General features: G+C 59.4%; 2 protein-coding genes across 2 annotated transcripts in view; one reads left to right on the top strand and one right to left on the bottom strand.

Moving 5' to 3' along the window:
- Positions 1–1635: 1635 nt before the first annotated feature.
- Positions 1636–7420, top strand: HSD11B2 (hydroxysteroid 11-beta dehydrogenase 2). The gene is made up of 5 exons (XM_079759619.1): positions 1636–2011; positions 5269–5481; positions 5594–5779; positions 5883–6020; positions 6179–7420. Exons 1-5 carry the CDS (start codon positions 1747–1749, stop codon positions 6592–6594), a joined length of 1218 nt encoding a protein of 405 aa, XP_079615745.1. The 5' UTR covers positions 1636–1746; the 3' UTR covers positions 6595–7420.
- Positions 7421–7555: 135 nt separating this feature from the next.
- The window catches only part of ATP6V0D1 (ATPase H+ transporting V0 subunit d1), a 38643-nt gene continuing 26077 nt past the window's right edge, over positions 7556–20121 (bottom strand). Inside the window, exons 3-8 of the mRNA XM_079759620.1 lie at positions 13431–13609; positions 12029–12108; positions 8719–8796; positions 8420–8596; positions 8232–8309; positions 7556–8135 (exon numbers count right to left, since the gene is read on the bottom strand). Of these exons, the coding sequence (XP_079615746.1) occupies positions 7974–8135; positions 8232–8309; positions 8420–8596; positions 8719–8796; positions 12029–12108; positions 13431–13609 (754 nt within the window). The 3' untranslated portion in view covers positions 7556–7973. The remainder of the gene's footprint in view (positions 8136–8231; positions 8310–8419; positions 8597–8718; positions 8797–12028; positions 12109–13430; positions 13610–20121) is intronic.

Below are 20121 nucleotides of genomic sequence, written 5' to 3'. Positions count from 1 at the left end.
CACAGAGTCGGGGCACAGGGAGAGACAGTCCATATGTGCATAGACAAGCCATGGAGTCCATGAACTTGAGTGTATATAAATACAGGCACACAAAAAGGTCATGTACCCAAGGTCAGGCACCACACCCTCTCCAAGCAAGTCCTGCCTTACAGGGCCAGGGCTGATCTGTCATCTGTACTTATAGGAGAAATAGGTGGGTGGGGGCACTAGACTGCTCTGGGCAGGAAATTGATCCTCTATCCAAATCCTGTCCTGTCCCCTTAGGTGGGTCTGGCTCCCAGCCCCTCACTGAGATTCCCCTGGCCCACCAGGGGTCACGCCTGGGTGGCAGAAAAGGCTTTGGAGGAGGCATATCTTAGCACAGCCTGGGCACCTAAAATATAGAATGGGCAACAGAGCTAAGAGGGGTCCGTGACCTTCCAGGACCTGCTGTGGGCATGGACCTGCTGTGGGCATGGATGAGACACTGGGCAAGCCCAGAAGCCCACAGGAAGCAGGAGCCCCTCTGCCATGGGCTGCGCCTACTGCCTTCAGCATGGGGCCTGGCAGCCAGGTACTGGCACCAACTCCTAATGCCTGGCAGAGCCCTGGCATGAATGCCAAACACAAGGTGCCAGACACGGGGGTGGGCAGGGTGGGGGGCCGCCAGGCCACACACAAACTCAAACCTTCATACACACAGGAAGGGAAATGCACCCACATTCACATCACTTATTTTATCCCCTGGGGAATCATGGGAACAGGGCAGGCATTACCTGTCCTAGAGGCTGCCCTCCCTGACTCCCCAGGTGTCCCCATTGGCCTGGCTCTTGGAGTCCCTGGGGCAGGAGGGTGGGCCGGAGGTAATGGGAGGCCTAGTCGCTCCCTATGACTCCCATTCTTCTCCCCCGCTCTGTCCCACCAGCACCCCCCTCACAAGTAAACGTGTGTGGCAGGAGGAGGTGGAGATGGTGCATCCCCAGGGCTGGGAGGCGGAAGGCAGAGCAAGGGCTCCCAAGAACCGGGTGGTTATCCTGCTTTCCCCAGCCCCCGCCCCAAGCAGCTTAGGAGTGAGTGCGAGTCAGGGCGTGCGCGATGGCCCTGAGACCGCGCACGGCGTGGGAGTGCGGCGCGTGTGCCGCCGGCGGAGGCAGCGGCGGCGGCGGCGGCGGGCAGAGCCGGCGGGTTCCCCGCGGTGATCCGGCCCCGGCGGCGACTGCGGCGTGCTGTCAGTGTTGGGCGCTTGAAAGGGAGGTTGTGCGTGTCCTCAGGTGTCCCAAGCAAGTGTGAGCTGGCTGTGTTCACCTGGGAGCGGCGGCTCAGTGGCCGGGGAGCGCGTGTGGGGCGCCGGCGTGAGCGGATGCGGACCGCTGGGGCTAGACGGACCACTGGGGCTAGCGGACCGGCCCGCTCCCGGACACGGCCCGCGCGCGGCGAGGCGTCTCCTTCTCCAGCAGCAACTTTGGGACTTTGTTCCGGCTTCTTCGAAAGCAGTTCTGGCTGCGGGGGCGGGGCGGAGGCGGGGGCACCTGCCCGGCGCGGGGTGCCAGGAGCGATGGAGAGGCCCGCCCCGCCCCCGCCCCGCCTTCTCCCCGCCCCCAGGGCTCTTTATATGCTCGGCCCGAGGGCGAACCAAGAAAGCGAGTATTCCTCCCGTCCGTGGTCGGTTTTCTGCTGCACCCCGCACCCCTAGCCCCAGCCCCGAGTTCCTACCCTCGACCCCCAGCTCAGCCACCGCCCCGGCCCGCCCCAGCCCAGCCGGCAGCCATGGAGCGTTGGCCTTGGCCGTCGGGCGGTGCCTGGCTGCTCGTAGCTGCCCGAGCGCTGCTGCAGCTACTGCGCGCAGACCTGCGTCTGGGCCGCCCGCTGTTGGCGGCGCTGGCGCTCTTGGCCGCGCTCGACTGGCTGTGCCAGCGCCTGCTGCCCCCGCTGGCTGCACTCGCCGTGCTGGCCGCTGCCGGCTGGATCGCATTGTCCTGCCTGGCGCGCCCGCCACGCCTGCCTGTGGCCACTCGCGCGGTGCTCATCACCGGTGAGTGCGCGGGGCGCGGAGCGTGGGGATTCCAGGCTCTAGGGCGGGACCGGACACCCAGAGGGCTCCCGTGGGCACGCCAAGGCAAGGAGGGCACCCAGCGCAGGAGTAGGAGAGTCCCCTTCCCCCGGGTGCAGGGAGCGAACCAAGTAGGAAGCGAAGCACCTCCTTAAGTCTTGGTTAACTACCTGCAGCTGCGGGTGTGTTGGAGAGAAAATGAGGCAGGGAGTGGGCAGGTGCGCTGGGGAAACTGATGGCTGAGAAAGATAGTCTCCTGGAGTTTGGGGTTTATGCTTTGCCCCTCCCCAAGAGAGCAATCTCTGAGGGGCTTACCTGGCTGGTCATTCCTTGAGCTCTGCCTAACATCCCCACGTGGGATATACCTCATCTCTTCCCTGAGGCCGGGGAAAGGCTCTTAGATGGGCCGTTGGGACCCTCACCACTGAATTGGCTGGTGCCCTTGGAATCCAGAAAAGCTTGAGGTCATCATGAGAAACAGCTGGGCATTCAGGCGCCTCTCAGGTCCAGCTGACCACCCTCAAACTACTGAGAGATAGTCTCATCTGCACCCCAACCCCAATTCCTCCTGGTCCTTTGTGCCCAGGCACAAGGCCTTAGAGAGTTGGGCTCAGGTGCCTCTGGCCGCCTGGCTGAGCTCCCTTTGTCTGGAGCAGGGAATAAATCTGTCACCAGATCGAGGGAAGGGAAAGGGGGGCTGAGGCCCAGCCGGAAGTGAGGAGGGGGAGAAAGGCCAGGGGGCACTGGCTCCATTGTATGGGGGGGAGGGCAGCCTAGTCTCTCCCCCACTCCCATGGCTTTGGACAGATGCTCAGGGCTCTGCCTTTACATTGGACTTGGGTCGGGGGCAGCCACCTGACTGGCTTCTCAGAGACCTCAGTCCAGTCGGGGGCCCTGCATGATCAGATGGAGTTTGGAGAACTTCTCAGAGGAGGCCATCCTTGAGCTGGGCCTCAGAGGATGGGTGGAGATAGGTGGAGTAAGGAGGTGTTTTTTTATGAGACAAAGGGTGTGGAACAAAGGCTTAAGGCAGGAATGAGCATGGTCTGGATAGGGGACAATCCATAATCAGGTTGGCTGCTGGGATGTGGTGGGATGTGAGCTTGTTTCCTCAGGTGGGGCCTTGAATGCTGAGCAAGAATCCAGACTGTGCTGAGATGGGGTGAGGGTGGCACGAGGACTTTGGGCTTCAAGCAAAGAGAGTGGAGATAGAGCAGGGCTCAGGCTGGATGGGGGAGACCTGAGTTTAGGGTGCAGTGTAAAGACTTAGGGGATCCTACTTTCAGTTGTTTGAGGAAGAAAGATGACAGACCCTCCTGGTATGAAGTAGGGACTAGATTGTGATCTGCCCCAGAGACGGGCCAGCTCCCCTCCTGCCTTCTAATTTTTGAGCTGTCTCAACAGAACCCAGGCTGTCTGCAAGTACTGGGTCTTTCCTGAGATCTCACCTCAGGCTTTGCTTGCTTCTAGCTTTGAGTCTGAGAGGCAGGTGTGAGGAGGGATGCCTTCTGTGACTTGGGATCCCCCCTCTCTGGTTGCAAAGCCCCACAATGGGGGAGGGGAAGAGGACTGCCCATCCCTCCCATCTAAGCATCAGATATAAGCCTCCAAGTTTCCCAATGCCCCCAAACTCTAGAGGTCCTTCATCTCCTTACTGTGAGATCAGGTCCTGCCCTACCTGCCACCTACCCCTCCCTGAGAATGCCCCTGAGAACCACTGGCCAAGGCTACTGAGAAGCTCAGCCCTGCGGTCAGGGTTTGGGCTGAGTGGCTGGGTACCTTGAGTGCATATCAGTGCACAGATGTGTGGCAGGGGTCTCATGGGAGTGAGCCAATGTATTGCTCACAGCTCACTGCAGGTAGGTTGAAGGTATGTACAGGAATGTGTGTGCAGGTGAGTAAGACGGGGTGCAAGGTGTCATTAACTGTTGGGAGGCCCCGTTTTCTTGTGAAGGACCTGTCTGCTCTGGGGTGGGGTTGGGGTGGGGGTGTTGCTTAGGCAAAATGGACACACACGTGCTCACTCCCCTGCCCCATCTACACTTGCCCAGGAAGGACCCCTCCTCCCCTGGCCCCAGCCTGGACTGGCTGGCAGGCCCCCAGCCACACAAAGCCCAGCTCAAAGCCCCTTGCCCAGCTGTGTTGTCTGCCTCGTGGCAGGGAGCGGGGGCAGAGCTGTCCTGAAACAGGAAAGCAGAGCAGCTTTGCAGCTTCTGCTCCGGGGGAAGGCCAATGAGGAACCTGGATGGGAATGGGAACAATCAAGGAAGCAGGGGCTTATCGGACCCGCCACGCTGGCTCTGCCTGGTGGTTTCTCTCTACATACCAAAGACAGGAAGTTATGTCTCCAAGAGTGGTAACTGACCTCAGGTCACACTTGGTGGGCTTGGGAAGGGATTAAAATGCAGGTCTGTTCTCTCCATCCATCATTGTCCCTGTCCTGGGGGCAAGTGGTCTGGAGCTCAGAGAATGCCTCACTGTTGCCACTGATTGAAATTCCAAGGGTGGGGGTCAGGGGTGAGATGGGGATGGGCCTCCCGCTTGCCTGGAACAACAGTAGGGGGTGTTGAGGTTGGGAAGGCAGGTTGGGCAGAGCCTGGAAGATGGGAGCAGAGGGTGAGGGCTTGGGCTTCATCCCACTCACTGTGGGAGCCTTGGGAAGGTTTTTGCAGCAGAGTTATATTGTCATTTTTGCAAAGATCTTTCTGGCTGCTTAGGGATTAAGATGGGACAGGACTAAAGAGGGGGCTGCTTCAGTGACCAGGTAGGAGGAAGAAGCCTGGGCAAGGGCAGCCAGAAAGAAAGGGAGGCTGTGCAGTAACACTGACCATTTGAGCAGAAACTTGGTATCAAGCAGGCAGGACACGAAGGCTGGGACTGGGTCTTGGGCTGACCTGGAATAGAGTCCCCACCTTACTCTTTGCTGGCTGAGTGACTTTGGGAAGCAACTTAGCAATACTAGGTCTCAGTTTCCTCATCTGTAAAGTGGGGCTCATAAGCCATGATTGATGGGGTTGCTGTGGGGAGTCAGGGAGATGACAGCTGTGAAAGAGTTGATGCTCAAGTGCTCAGCCAGGGGGCAAAGCCTGCAGAGATGGGCCTAAGAGAGGAGGGAAGGCTGCTGACTGCTGGTAGGTTGGGTGTCAGGCCTGGATCCCATCTGGTCCCTGGTGATACTGGGTTGTCTCAGGCTGGACTAGGCCACAGTGGGAGTTCACTGGCTGCCCTGCCCTGGCCAGGCTGTGACTCTGGTTTTGGCAAGGAGGCGGCCAAGAAGCTAGATGCCATGGGCTTCAAGGTGCTGGCCACTGTGTTGGACTTGGATAGCCCTGGCGCCCTAGAGCTGCGTGCCTGCTGTTCCCCTCACCTAAGGCTGCTGCAGATGGACCTGACCAAGCCAGGTGACATTAGCCGTGCACTGGAGTTCACCAAGGCCCATACCACCAGCACAGGTCAGTGGGCACGGCTCCCGGAGAAGTGCAGCAGGGTGGATACGAAGGGGCAGGGATTGTAGGATTGCTGCTGGGCTGACCCATCATTTCCCTCCCTGCTCCATGCCCTCAGGCTTGTGGGGCCTGGTCAACAACGCAGGCCTCAATGCTATAGTGGCCGATGCGGAGCTGTCTCCATTGGCCACGTTCCGCAACTGCATGGAGGTGAACTTCTTTGGCACACTGCAGCTCACCAAGGGCCTCTTGCCACTTTTGCGCCGTTCCAGGGGTCGTATTGTGACCCTGGGCAGCCCGGCAGGTGAGTGCATTCCCACGCTGCAGCAAAAAAGGAGCCCCTCCGTGGGGAGGGATGTGGGCGCCACCAGCCCAGGCTGAGCTGCCCACCCCCAATCCATCCCCAGGAGACATGCCGTATCCATGCTTGGGGGCCTATGGGACTTCCAAAGCGGCTGTGGTGCTGCTCATGGACACATTCAACTGTGAACTTCTGCCCTGGGGGGTCAAGGTCAGCGTCATCCAGCCTGGCTGCTTCAAGACAGGTGAGGGTCAGGGTTGGGGGGCAGGTCACAGTCTGGGGCTGGAAGAGGGGTGACTGTGGGGGCAGGGACTGGTTGGACTGAGCGTGGCTTTGGCAGGAAGTGGGTTGCTGATGAGTTGGCTTCCCTAGCTGACCCCTCGCTTATCACTTTTTCTCCAGAGTCAGTGAAAAATGTGAGCAACTGGGAGCAGCGCAAACGGCTGCTGCTGAGCAGCCTGCCCCCAGAGCTGCTGCAGGCCTATGGCGAGGACTACATCGAGCATGCGCACGGGCAGTTCCTGCATTCGCTGAGCCTGGCACTGCCTGACCTCAGCCCGGTTGTAGATGCCATCATCGATGCGCTGCTGGCAGCTCAGCCGCAAAGCCGCTATTACCCGGGCCGTGGCGTGGGACTCATGTACTTCATCCACTACTACCTGCCCGAGGGCCTGCGGCGCCGCTTCCTGCAAGCCTTCTTCATCAGCCCCTGTCTGCCAAGTGCACTGCGGCCTGGCAAGCCTGGCTCTACCCCCACCCAGGATGCTGCCCAAGTCCCAGACCCAAACCCAGGCCCTTCCCCCACGGTGGCCCAATGAGCAGTGTGCATCTCTGGTCTCGGCTATTCCAGCAGAGGATGTCCCATGAGCCCTGGGGCCTCCCCTGGGCATTGTGACCTGAGTCTGTCCTAGAGCCTGGCCTAAAGGACCCTAGCCCCACCCACTGCTGATACCCCAGGTCAGGCCTGGTGAGGCTAAGGCCTCTCTACTGCTTCATGAGCCCAAACGGGGGCACACGGCTCACCCTGCAGCTTGGAGAACCCAGCTGGATGGGGAGTTCAGTGCAAGACGTAGCTGTAGCCTTTGACAGGTTTCCATAGTCAGTGCCTCTGCAAACTAAGTGACAGGGTAGGTTGGGGACCCCCTCAGGTTATTTCTCAGCACTACTGCCTCAGTGCTGCGATTCAAAGGGTAAATCCCAACTGTTTCTTGACTGGCTCAAGAATTAGGGCCCTGACCACCCACCCCAAGCCCCCAAGCCACAGGGAGGCTGCACATCCTACTTGCCTGATTGCCATTTTTAAATAAATGTCTATTTCTCCTAGAATGGGGGGGACCCTGTGTTTGGAGGGATGGTAGGCTGTGTGACATTGGGAACTGCCTGGGGAACCTCTGGGGCTCAGCATGGGGGAGGAGGCTCTGGGTACAGACCCTGGTTCTCACCTTCCCTCTTCACTGACCTTGACAGATCATTTACCCATAGGTTTGAGTTTCCTCCTAGTGAAATGGGGGTGATAACCTTGTCCTGAGGAATGGGGGCGCTCAATGAAGCCAATAGGGAAGCCTGGGGGCTCTCCAGGGCCAGGACCCAGGCCTCCGACAGAGGATGGAGCCTCCCCCAATGGCGCCCGCACCCTGAGGAATAGGGCTGCTCCACAGAGGGCCAGCCTGGGACGGCCACTGCCAGCGGCGGAGGGAGGCAGAGGGCTCGGGCAGGCGGGGTGGGCTCAGGAAGGGTGAACCCCAGGGGAGCTGGGAGCCCCAAAGGAGACAGTGGACACAGGGCTGAGGGCAGTTTATTGTTCAGAGGAGCAGGGCTGAGGGAGAGGGAGCCAGCTGCTTCCCCCACGCCCCAAGGACACACACACAGTTTCCCCCGGGCCATGGTTCTGGGAGTGACCCAGAGGGGTGAGGAGGCTCACGCTGCTACTAGGGGTTCTCATTCTGGAGGGCACAAAGGTGGCCACATGCTTCTTAGCCATGTGGGTGGTTGTAAACAGGGCTTGATCTGGAGGGGAACTTGGTCTATCCTCGGTCAGGGGAGCAGGTACCCAGGCCCAAGAGCAGTCTCAGAAGATCAGGGAAACTGGGCAGCTGCTAGGACAATGTGCTACACCCCCAGGGCAGGCGGGTGAGCCGTGGCCTTGGTCACATCACACACAGACACACACACTCCTGGGGAGCCTTGGGCCAGGGCGTTAGAAGATGGGGATGTAGTTGTCAATCTTGGCGCGGTGGCGCTGGGCGATGCATTCGGCAATCCACACGATGTTGCGACACTCCTGCTCCTTGAGCTTCACGAAGGCGTAGAAGACACCAAAGTGGAACTGGTTGAGGAAGGCCAGCTTGTTCAGTTTCACCTGCGGACAGAGGCAGGCATGGTGTGCAGATGGCCATGACCAGAGTCAGGCCTGAGCCACCAAACCCTTCCTGTGACGGGCAGGCCTGGCACCCACCTCATGCTCAAAGAAGCGATCCTCCAGGGTCTTGTCTCCAGGGTTGCTGCCTGCACCCTCAAAAAGCAGCTTGTACTCCTGGCCCAGGAGAGTGGTGGGAAGCGAGAGCATGAGGGCACTGTTGGATGTGGGGTGCGGATGCAAGTGTCAATATGCCCGCCCCTTGGTCCTGCAGCCAGGGCACTCACCGGGTAGTAGTCAGCCACGTTCTTAACCTGCTCGTAGTCATCAGCCCGAGCTAGCTGCGCTAGGCCCTCGGGGTAGAGCCGCCCACAGTGCGGAAAGAGCTTGGCACGGTCCTCCTTGGACAGCTCTGTGCCGAAGGAATTGATGGTGATAATGAAGGCGCGGCGGTCTGCTTCAAACTGTGGGGCCAGAGCACAGGCGAGGAGAGAGGAGGGAGGAAGGCAGTAGCCAGTCAGTTGGCAGGGCTTCCCCTAGGCCTGTCTTTCCCAGAGGACCAGCAGGAGGGAGGGAGGGCGCTTACCTCCAGGATGGGGCACATGGCATCGGCCGTGGTCCCGCCCAGCAGGGTGCAGAACTTGTAGAAGGACTCCAGGTAGGCCTGCACAGAGCATGGGGCTTGTTCAGCTCAAGCAGGGAGACTGGGGCAGGGCAGGGGGGGCGGTGGTGTTCCCAGGCCTCCTACTCAGAGTTCGTGCTTCCCTCCCCAGTCCTTGGATTGTCCACGGCAGCCCCACGTCAGAGCCACAAACTCCAACTGTTAACCAGCCAAGCAGCAACAGCCTGCTGCCTTGTCCCCAACCCAGGAGTGACAGCAATTTCTGGCCAACTGTCTGCTTCATGGTGCAGTGCCCCCCACACCCTCATCCCACAGAAGGCCAGGCTAAGAGGGAGACTCTGTCTTTCTCTACTATTCTGTCTGCCTTTCCCCCAGATCTCTCCTCAGTCCCAGAAAACTACCTGCCGATGGGCTAGTGAGGGAAGTTACTCCTGAGAGTTCATGGAGATGGCCTGGCCTGGGTGCCCGGGCCCTCCTGGCCTCCACCTTACAGAACACTTCCTCCTCCTCCCACCCCCCAGGCATCACACAGTAGGAACCAAACTGTCAACCCGATTCCTGCTGAGAAATGATTATTGACCCCTTGGACATCAGCCCTGCAGAGCAATGGCCATGGCCAGACACGCGGACATGCAGCTGCCTGCTGGGGTGGGGGTAGGGGAGGGACAAGTACTTCGTACCCAGGCTAATTGAATCTGCTGGGCATGAGGAGAAGACAGGTCAGCCCAGGCCCCAGGCCCCCCAGCATTCACTCTTAAAAGCAGCCACAAAGGCTTCCTTCCCCACACCTCTCTATGTCAAGGAAGGGGATGGTCTTGCAGCCTCCCTGGAGAGCTCCCTGCACTCAGATCCTCCTGAGCCTGATCTGGTGGCCAGTCACAGGGACTCTGGCTTCACAGGCTAGAGACTACTCTGGGGGCGACGGCTGGGAGGCGTGGGAAGCTTCCCATGCCAAGGTCTGCCCTCCAAGGTGCAGAGACCTTTGCACCCACCACCAGCTGACTTGGGCCACCAGCTGTGCTGCCCCAGGAGGAGGTGAGATGAGGCCTGGGAGTCAGTTAGCCCAGCCCAACCTGGCCAGCAGCACTGGGCAAGCTGGGCTCAGAGAAAGGCCTGAGGTGAGCACTGGGTCACAGAAAACAAAAGTCCAGGGCAGGGAGTGAGAAACTGGAAGGGGGAAGGGGTCATAGCACAGCGGATCCCCAGGAATGAGAGAGTGGCAGAAACAGCTGCCCACCCTACCATGGCATGGGGTACCTTTCAGTCCTAGCACTGTCCCCAGCTCCTTCCTTCCCTGTGGCCAGCCACACTGGCTGCACCCAAATCCCCAGGCCTGCTCTACCCAGTGGGGTCTGCAGTTCTTTCCCGTGGGGGATGCTAATGCAGACAGGCTGAGCCCAAGGTGAAGGAGGCTGGTGGACAGACCCAGACTCTCTTCTGGAGGCCAGGGCAGCTGAAGAAACTGGCAGGACCCCAAAGGCCCAGGTACCAAGGTCATATTCCCACCCCCACCCTGTGCCCTGGAGGAGTCTGCTAGCTCATGGCTGTGCCAGCTAACTACAGTTCCCACCCGGTAGGCGGCTGAGGGTCCGCCTAATCTCCCATCTGTGGCCACTGGGCTGGGACATTGCCTGCTGGGCGGGCGGTCCTGGCATGGTGCCTGCAGCATTGGATCAATGTTTACAAGCTGGTGCCCAGGCAGCCCTCACCAGTGACTCCAGGTAGAACCAGTCAGGCCCGGTGAGGGTGTGGGTAAGGCTGGGGGGACAGCCGCACCCCTCACCCTGTGTCAGGGCAGGGATCCCGGCAACAGGCCAGCTGGGCGCGCAGGAGTACACACACTCTCTCTCTACTAATTGCTAGCCTGCCTCCCTACGAGCGGGTGGATGAGAGCTTACTTTGCAATCAGGCTGAGCCAGGTGTGATCCCCAATGCTCTCAGTGTCTAGCAAGTGGCTTCAGGCAACCCATTCTACCTCTGAGCCCTCAGTTTCCTCATCTTACAAATGAAAACACTGATAAGACAGTCCTGAGGATGAAAGAAGTTGAGTCTCCCTCCCTCTGGTATTGTCCCCTCTACCCTGTCCTCCACATTGCAACCAGAGGGGCTTTCTGATGATACTCTGATCTGTGGGAAACCTTTATTGCTGGCCCTGCACACAGGATAAAGTTCAAACTTCTGACCAGACATTCACGGCCCTGGGTGACTTGATCCTGTGCCTGCTTCTTTTTCCAGACCTATCTGCTGCTGTTCACCTGGAACCTGCACTTCTACAAACCGCCTGCCACTGGCCCCTGCTCCACGCTTGCTCTGCATGTGCTGTTCCCCTGCCACACCACTGCACCCCAGGTAGGTCCTTCACCACCACCAGACTCTCCCTCACTCTGGCCCGACCCCTGCAGGGCGACTGGAGGGCCTGGGCTCAGGATGCAGCCAGGAGTCAGCCACCTAACTCCAACCAGGGCAGGAGAGGACCCTCGCTATAAAGAGCCAATAGACAGATGTTCTCAGGGTGAGGTCAGCAGGGCCCCTGGCCAGTGCTAACCTCAGCCCCGCTCAAGGCCTTGCCCACTGCTGACCCATGTTCCTGGCTGCAGCCCCTCAGGGGTCCTGGTACCACAATTATAGCCCAGTCTATCCCAAATGTCCCTCACTGGTCCCTGGCCAGCTCTTCCCTTCACCTCTTTAAGCCAAAACAATGCTGACCTAGGAATCCCAAGCCCACTCTTCCTCCAGGGGTCACCAGCCCATAGCACAGCCTGGTGGGAAGCAGAAGGTAGGTGGGGGATGAGGATGATGGGACTTGGCACTGGCTCTGGCCTGGGAACATGACAGGGGGACCTGGCTGGGTCCCTCTCTCACCGTAACTGAGCACACTGTTGCTCTGCTCACGTGCCTGTACTTGCTGGCAACAGTCCAGGTGGGAGAGCTGAGAGCTAAGGCCTGGGTGGTAGCCCGTGACCCTGTGGGATCGGGGAGAGCAGTCACCCAGGAGCCAGCTCTGACAAGCCAAGCCGCGGAGCACCCGCCACGCCTGCTGATCTTATCTAGGCTGCCGTGGGCATCTGGGGATGGAGAACCTGTTCCATGCAGCCTTGTGCCCATCACGGGAGCCAGAAAGTGAGCGGATAAGCCCCCAGGGTGAGAGCCTGGTGCAGCTGCGCCCTGCCCCAGCACCCCACATAAATCACAGGCCACCACGCCCACAGCCTGTCGGCCTGCAAGCCAACCCCCCACTATTCATGCGAGTGGGGAGAGGAGGCGGGGGCACTACCTTGTAGAGCGTGTTGCGGATGATCTCGATGTTCATCTCATCGAGGTCCTGCTCTGAGATGCAGTCCTGGAAAAAAGCCGCTGGGGAGAAAAGATGGGTGTGAGGGCTGGGTGTGTGCACTTAGGTAAGGACCCTAGGGCCCCTGCCACAAGGTCCATCTGGCTGGGTACTGGGGGCCCCCACCCTGGTGATTGCCTTGGAAGTGGCAGAAGCAATCCTCTGGACTATGTACACTGACCTGAGCCTTCTTGCTCCTAAAACTGATTTACAAAGCAGGCCGCCAGCCATAGCATGACCTAATCGCTGCTGGGGCAGACCCAAGCTCCGCCATGCCAAAGACAGCCTTGCATAAGAGGCCACAACATCCTCTCTTCTGGGCGGGGGGGGGGGGGGGGGGGGGGGCGGGGGGCAACTGTGGATTTGGGGCCTGAGGCCTGACGCCCACTTCTTCGCATCCCCCACATTTGGAAAACCAGCCTCCTTCTCCTTAGGACAAGGAACGAGTTCAGCATCTGGGCGGGCACAGGCCAGACCAAGGGGCCACTGTCGGGCTGGAAGTAGTGGCAGCGCAGGATAAAGCCACCCCACCCAAAGGGGAACCTGTGGGCTCACTGGTCTGCCTCTTCTTTGAAGATGAAGAAACTGAAAAGGCCACAAACAGCTCGAACTACTGGGAGTGGGAGATTCTATGACAGATGAGGCCAGCAGGTAGGGCTCAGGCCTCTTTGTGCAGCCCCTCCGGGGTGCTGGTACCACAATTATAGCCCAGTCTATCCCAGTGGTTCAACCCTGGGAGCTTCCTGGAGGTGGTGCCAGAGGACTAGGACTCTGGCTCTGAGGACACTAGCTGGGGACAGCCTTAGTGCCTTCTACCCAGCCGACCCGGCAGGCAGGAGCCAGCACTGCCTAGGCGGGGCCCTGCAGGAAGCTCTCAGTTCCCCTTTCGTGGCCTCGAACATGAACCTTGTATCCTGCTGGACACTGCCTGTCCTGGCCCCTGGGACCTGCTCAGTAGAGGCGAGTGAAGCTATTGGCTTCACTTCCCTGCTCATGGGCAGCCCGCCACCCCCGCCCTGCTTGAGGCCCGTCTGACAGTACTCTGAGGGACCCAGGCCTCTCAACCCTCTCCCTGAGCTCAGCCTCCTCTGCATTCTGAGAAATCATCCCATTCCACGAAGTTAGGTGGTCTGAGTCAGGCCCTGGGTGTGGCCTGCCTGACCAAGCAGAAGCAACAGCAAAGAAGGCCGGGTGAGGAAGGAATGGGAGGGGAAGCCAAGTGGGAACATAAAGGTGAGCCAGTGGGCAGGCCTCAATTCTGAGTCAGGGTCACCCCCAGGGGTCCGCAAACCGCACACTGAGGCACTGGCACTGATGCCCCCCTCCCTCCACCACAGTGGCTCACCCAGGGGCGTGTCCACCAGGATGGCATTGTAGAGCTCGGCAGGTGTCTGCGCAATGTTCACGGCCTCCATCTGCTCAAAGCTGCCTAGTGGGTGGCATTTGGGCACCAGCTCGGCGATAGAGCGCTGGTGCAGCGTGCCCGTGATGAGCAGGATCACGTTGTCAATCATGTAGCTGTAACTACAGGAGACACAAGAGCAGGCAGCCTGTCAGGGGGCCTGGAAGTCCTGACACAGGTGCCCAGCCCCTGGACAATGAATGCTGCCTCCTTTCCCTGCCCAAGCGTGCCCCCTACTCCAGGACTAGGCACACAGGACAGGCATGGCCCCTCCCTTGGTGGAGGGAGGATGGAATCCATGCCCCACGAGTGATTGGGAAACAGGTGTGAACAGTGTTCTGGCAGGACAGGGGAACTGTGGGCACATGGAGGTGAGGCCACTGGCCAGCCTCGGGGATGAAAGAGCTGGGAGATGAGTGTTCTGGGAAGAGGGAACAATGTGTGCGAAAACCTGGAGGCATTCACTGAGTGACGGATGCATTCGAGGAACCGAGCACAGCCAGGGTTGGCAGGGGGAAGGGAACCAGGGCAGTGCTGCCAGCAGGCCGGGGCCTGGAGGCTGGTCCTGCAGACTGGGCTGAGGGCTCCACGAGCAGGATATAAGCAGGGGTATCCAGTCCAGTTAGGGTCCCTTTGGCTGCTGGGTGGGAACAGAGCGAGAGGGGAAGACAGTGGGGGAGGAAAGTGAGGAGTGGGGTGGGGAGAGCTTCTCTAGGGAAGGCTGGAGGGGAGGCTGGAGAGGAGCCGGTGGGAAGGCCCCTCTGGAGTAAGGACCCAGGTCAAGCAGCGATGAGCAGGCAGACAGCTGCCCTGCGCAGCCCACTCCAAAGACAGAGCACCGCCTCCTCCTTTAGGGCCTGAGGCCAGGGCAGGCGTCTGTCCAGGATTCCTGGAGAAGACCCAGAGACCTGGACAGGAGGCTGGGCTCAGGTCAGTCCCAGGCAGAGGCTTCCCCCCCCCCCGCCCCTCCCGCTGAGGCTCTGGATACGTGGGCACCAGAGGGGGCTGTGGAGCGGGAGAGGGTGGGGCTGCCCAGGTCACCATGCCAAGGCAAGGGCAGGCTCTGCCTCCAACAGTGAAGACAACACCTCAAAAGGACTGGGGCTAGTTCTGCGCAGTCACCTATGTGGGGATGGGGTGAAAGGGGGGGCGGGGGGCGGCCACAGTCAGACTGCAGTAGCCACAACATTCCTCCAGCCTGGCACCAGCGAGGAATTCAAGGCACAAGGGAGCTGGCTGAGGCCTGGAGGGCAGACACCCTCCAAGGCCGAAGTGGGGCTCCCATTGGAGGGCGAGGTTGGGGTGGAGCCTGCTGCCCTGAGCTTGTGTGTGGGCCACAGCCAGGCCCCTGTCCTGAGGTAGTAACTGCGCACCAGTGCCGATGCTCTCCAAGGAAGCACGCCCCAATACCAAGGGAAGGAGGCTGATGGCCCAGGCTTCAGCTCAGAGGGCTGGCCGCTGGGGGAACTCCCACAGGGCCCTCCAGGAAGGCGGCAGAAGGAAGAAGCCACAGCTCCTGTCCTGGCCTGACCCCCACTCTCCGCCTGCTTGCTGCTCCCCCAGCTCCCACCCGGCCCAGCGCCCTGCTACAACCTCTGCTCTCCTGGGCTTGGGGCCAGGCAACTGCCCTCTCTCCGCCCCGTCTGGCTGGGTCAGCTGCAGGATGTGTGCTGAGAAGAGACAGGCCCCCTTCCCAAACCGAGGGCTTCAGGCAAGGCCCATTTGCAGCTACAAGCCAGAGGCCCCAACGCCAGCCTCTGACCCTGGCCTGACAGCTGGCAAAGTGGAAGCACCTCAGAGAGAGCTTTGTGCCTTGGTCTCTGGCCCCAGCCTGCATCTTCTCTACCCTGAACAGCACATCCCTCTCATCATACCAACTACCAAGCCTCAGTTTCCCTGAACAGCCTCCCCTCATGCTTCCAGAATCTCATGTACCCCAGAACCATGCTACACACACCGCCTCCCGCGACACTCCCGCCTGCACTTCATCCAGCCCCATTCTAGCCATCATGTTCCCCAAACCCGATGTTGCTCTTCACGCTCCCACAACACTCTGGGCAGGGAGGGGAAAACGAGTACTATCCAACTGACCCCACAACCACCTGCATCATCAGCGGTCAGAGGAAATAAGGCAGAGAGAGTGCAGGCACCAGGCCCCATCATTGCATAAGGCAGAGGAGCTCTCTGTCCCCCTGGCCAATGTCCACACACCTCCACCCATGTCCAGGGTTCCCATGCCCTAGGGCAGTGGTCGGCAAGCTGCAGCTCGCGAGCCATATGCAGCTCTTTGGCCCCTTCAGTGTGGCTCTTCCACAAAATACCACGTGTGGACGCGCACGTACAGTGCAATTGAAACTTCGTGGCCCATGCACAGAAGTCAGTTTTCAGCTCTCAAAAGAAATTTCAATCGTTGTACTGTTGATATTTGGCTCTGTTGACTAATGAGTTTGCCGACCACTGCCCTAGGGTTCTCCATTCCCCATCAAGCCTTATCTTCTCAGAGGGATCCACAAAAGTCAGCCTTTATTTTCTAAACCTCCCCACTCCTTGTGCCCCAGCTGAGGGCATTAGTTTATGCTGGGAGTGGGGCTGGGGTCAGGGCCCAAGGGAGGTGCCTCTGGGTCCAGGCCCCTCCCCCAAGAGGAGAACCCTGTGGGAAGACTCTGCCATTTGGCTTTGCTGCTATCCCTCCAGTGATGGGGAACAGGCCAGATATGACTCACTTTTCAGCCTTGACAGCAGATGTGGGGGCCGGAGGTAGTATCCCCTGGCTGCCCCCAGCCTCTCCTGCTAGAAGATCTAGCTGGGCACCAAGGAAAACGCTGAGCCAAGTGAGGGTCACTTGCGATCACACCCCAGCCCCTTCCAAGGCCCTCTTCCAACCCAGGCTAGGCAGCATGATGATCCTGTGCCAGGTCCACCCTTCCTCCCCTTGGGTCAACCACAAGGTTAGTATAGTGGCAGTCCCCGACCTTCTCCCCTGCCCAATGACAGCCAGAATCTTCTTTCCTGGGAGAAAGGAGATGACACTGGCTCAGCTGTCCGTTTCTCTCCCAAGAACTTGAGCAGCCAGGGAAATCCTCCCCCTCCTTGCCTGGCTTCAGCAGTTGCCTCCCAGCCCCCAGAAAGCCGCTCCACCAGTCCTCCCTTCATTTGGCCTCAATAGAGAGAATGAGGTTCCAGCTGGTCAGCGTCTCCCTCCAGAGGAAGACAGCTGGGGAATGGACAGACGGCTGCCCGCCAGGCCAAAGAGGCCCTCGTGGGATGGGAGAGGGGCAGTCTGTAATCCTCTGCCCAAAGGCCCTCCCTCGCCCTGTGTCCCGCAGATTCGTAGATTCAGCTCAGGCCCACAGAAAGCTCGGGTTGGAGTATAGGAAGACACTTCCTCCAAGAAGTCCTCAAGAGTCCCCAGGGAAGCCCTGTCCCTCTGCTGTGCCCTTTGGCGCCACCTGCTGGAGCACCATGGCTTACTTCCCGTTCTTACCACCCAGCCCTGTGGGCCAGCCTGGCCCTGGTGAGAAGGCCATGATGACTAGGTACCCCTGCTGGTCTATCCGTCCAAATCTCTCATCATACCAACTGCCAAGCCTCAGTTTCCCTCCTGCAATCAGAATGACTGTAGTGTGGCCTATAGCAGAACTAGAGAGGCCCTGACCTTCTCGTTGAAATCGTGCCCCGACCCCAGAGGCACAGTTGGGTCCTCCCACTTGACCTGAGCCTTCTGGGCCTTGAAGGGCTCCTGTGTGCTCTTCCCTGGGCTCAGGAAACAGTGTGGGTACTGCCTTTCCCTCAAGGCAGGAACGAGGTCTAACCCAGGACCCAGAAACCCCAGCAGGTCTAGATCCATAACCCGTGGAGACTGTGCCATCAACCCAGAAACACTGGTTGTGGACAGCAAAGGCTGGAGGGCCAGGACAGGGAGGAAGCCTATCTGGAAACCTGAAGCAGCAGGGCACACGGTTGCACCAACGTGTCCTAGGGAGAATGGCCAGTGTGCTAACAGGCCCACTGGGCACTTGAGGCCATTGTCCTGGGACAAAGCTTCCTTCCAGCTGTCCACTCCAGGCTGGTAACACTGAGGCTCCTGGTCCAACAGAAAGATGGTTGCCATGCCAACGGGTACCTGCCTCAACCCCTTTCAACAACACCACTCCTCATTCCCGGGTTGAGCCAGAGTAGAGGAGGTGGACTGGAGAAGAACAGCCAGGGAGGTAGGAGTTAAATCAGAGAAACACCATGAGAGAAAGGAGACTCCAGGATCAGGTGGGGTTAGCGAGGCCACTCGGGAGAGCGGGTGGCCAGAGCGGAGGCAGTGGCCTGGTGTGGGGCAGACAGACCCTAAGTGAGAGGTTCCTCTGGAGCAGGCTGTCATCAGCCATATGGTCTTGAGATGATTCAGCTCAGTCTCCTGCAGTAACATGTACTAGTACCAAGGGCTGCTTCCAGGCCCAGCCATTAACTTGCTGTGAGACTTGGGATACAGCCTCTAACCCCATCTGATCCTGGAGTCCTCTCAATGCGGCGAAGCCTCCTGTGACCCCTAGTTCTATTTGTGGCAGCTGCTCACAGGCCTCTCCAGGAGCTATCTACACCACCACTGGCACCCACCCCACTGCGTCCATGCACCCCCCTGCCTCCTGGCTCTGGGCCTGGCCCGGAGCTGGTACTGGTCATCTGTGCTGGCTGAAGGCTGGGTGGGACACTGTCTCTCACCAGGGGAGGGCAGGGGAAGCTTCTACTTGCACATCTGCAGTGACGAGGAACTCACTGCCTCCTGGAGAGCCTATTCCTGTCCCCCTGAGGCAGCTCCGAAGGCAACGAAGAGATTCTGAGGGATGGAGATAAGGTGACCTCTGAGTGAGGCTCCTAATTAGGCCTGGAGACCTTGGCCACGTGAAAGGCAGTGGTGACTTTAGCCAGGGCCTTGTGGTGGAGTGATGGGTCTGCTGGAAGCGGACTGGAGGCTCGAAGGGTGGGGGAAGGTGAGAGAATAGACATTGAATGTAAAAGTTTAGGCCAGCCCTGGCGGGTAGCTCTGTTGGTTAGAGCATCATCTCAATAGGCCAAGGTTGCAGGTTTGATACCCAAACAAGGCACCTACAAGTATCAACCAATGAATGCATAAGTGGAACAAAAATAGATGGTTCGTTCTCTCTCTCTCTCTCTCTCTCTCTGCCCCCCCCCACTCACTCTCTCTAAAATCAATAAATAAAAATTTAAAAATAAATAAATAAAATATAAGTTTAGGCCCTAAGAGACGGGTTTTTAGATGCTAATGGGAAGAATCCAGAAGGGAAAGTGGCTGCACAGACAGAAGTGCAGATGACTGACCACTTGGGGTCCAGGGAGTGGGGTGAGGGGACAGAGGACATTGGCAGTAGGACCCAAAAAAAGGAGAGCACCTCAGCCACTGGATTGGGGTTGGAGGTACAGATGCAGCGATGGGAGGCAGACTGGCCTCTATTATCTCTGTGGAGCAGGAGGTAGGTGAGAGAGAAGGTTGGGGGACCAGGAGAGGGATGGTGTTTAAGATAGGGAGGTGGTCTTCCCACCCTTGAGGGGGATGCTACAGGGGCTGAGTAGGGAGAGCGAGCGGCTGGCTGGGCAGGGACAAGTCAAGGCCAACTGAGCTGGCTGGTGTGCATGTCTGGCAGCTGGGTTCACCCGCCCAATGCTGCTGCCGGCTTCCCCAACTTTGCTCCCAGCAGCGGAGGTGGGGGAGGGTGCCTCCGGGCTGGAGGCTGCTGGGATTCCTCCAGGGCTGGGGGGCTGCCAGCCGGGTGGGACCATGAGATGGGCAGCCAAGAGAGCTGCGGATGTTGGCAGAAGAGTGCTCGGATGATGGACCAGGGAACCTCAGCTGGGGAGGGAGGAAAATTAAGAAAGAGGGGCAGCAGGGGAGGAAGCAGGGCCTCGTGTCCTGCTGAGTCCGGAACCCGCGTCCCACAAGGGACTAAGAGTGGGCTGGAGGGCCTGAAGGCTGTGGGTAGAGAGGGGGTGCCTGACTCAGCGATTTCAAGGGTGGAGCAGTTCCAGGGGGGTGACATGGCCTTGGGCAGCCATCGGCGGGGGCGGCTGAAGCGGAGAGCAGAGGAGCAGAGAGATGACAAGGTCATGTTCTGAGCAGCCACAGGTTCAGACGGGCTGACACGTGGCTGCTGAACTCTTCCCGAGTGAGGGAAAGAGTAAGGGGATGGGAAGACCGTAAGCCACAATCACCCGTGAATGGAAGGGGCGGGAAGTGACAGCCTGCCACAGAAGAGCGCTTGGCTGCTCTAAGCATACTTGGTGCTTACAGCCAACCTCCAGCAAAGAGCTGGCGGCTGTGTGGCCTCAGTCACGCTCAGAGCTCTCTCCAGTTTCATGGCCTGGCAGGCAGAGACCAAGCCTCTAAGGGCACCAAGACAGGCTGGGGGCGAGCTACACAGGCAGGTGGCCAAGCGGGATGCAGGACATCTGCCCTCTGACCACTGGCATGGGGTTGGGTCAGGCCTCCTCTGGCCAGCCCAGCAAGAAAGACCAGAACATTCATCAGGAAACTGGAGGAACCTTGTGCAAACAAGATGAAGGCCAGGCTCTGGCAATAAACACACAGTTTCCTTGTATGTCCTCAGCTCTGGCCTTGAGGCAAGGG

This window comes from Cnephaeus nilssonii (genome assembly GCF_951640355.1).
Source record: "Cnephaeus nilssonii genome assembly, chromosome: 20".
NCBI lineage: Eukaryota > Metazoa > Chordata > Mammalia > Chiroptera > Vespertilionidae > Cnephaeus > Cnephaeus nilssonii.
Note: the sequence above shows the minus strand (reverse complement) of the source record. Positions and strands in the feature narration are given on the sequence as shown.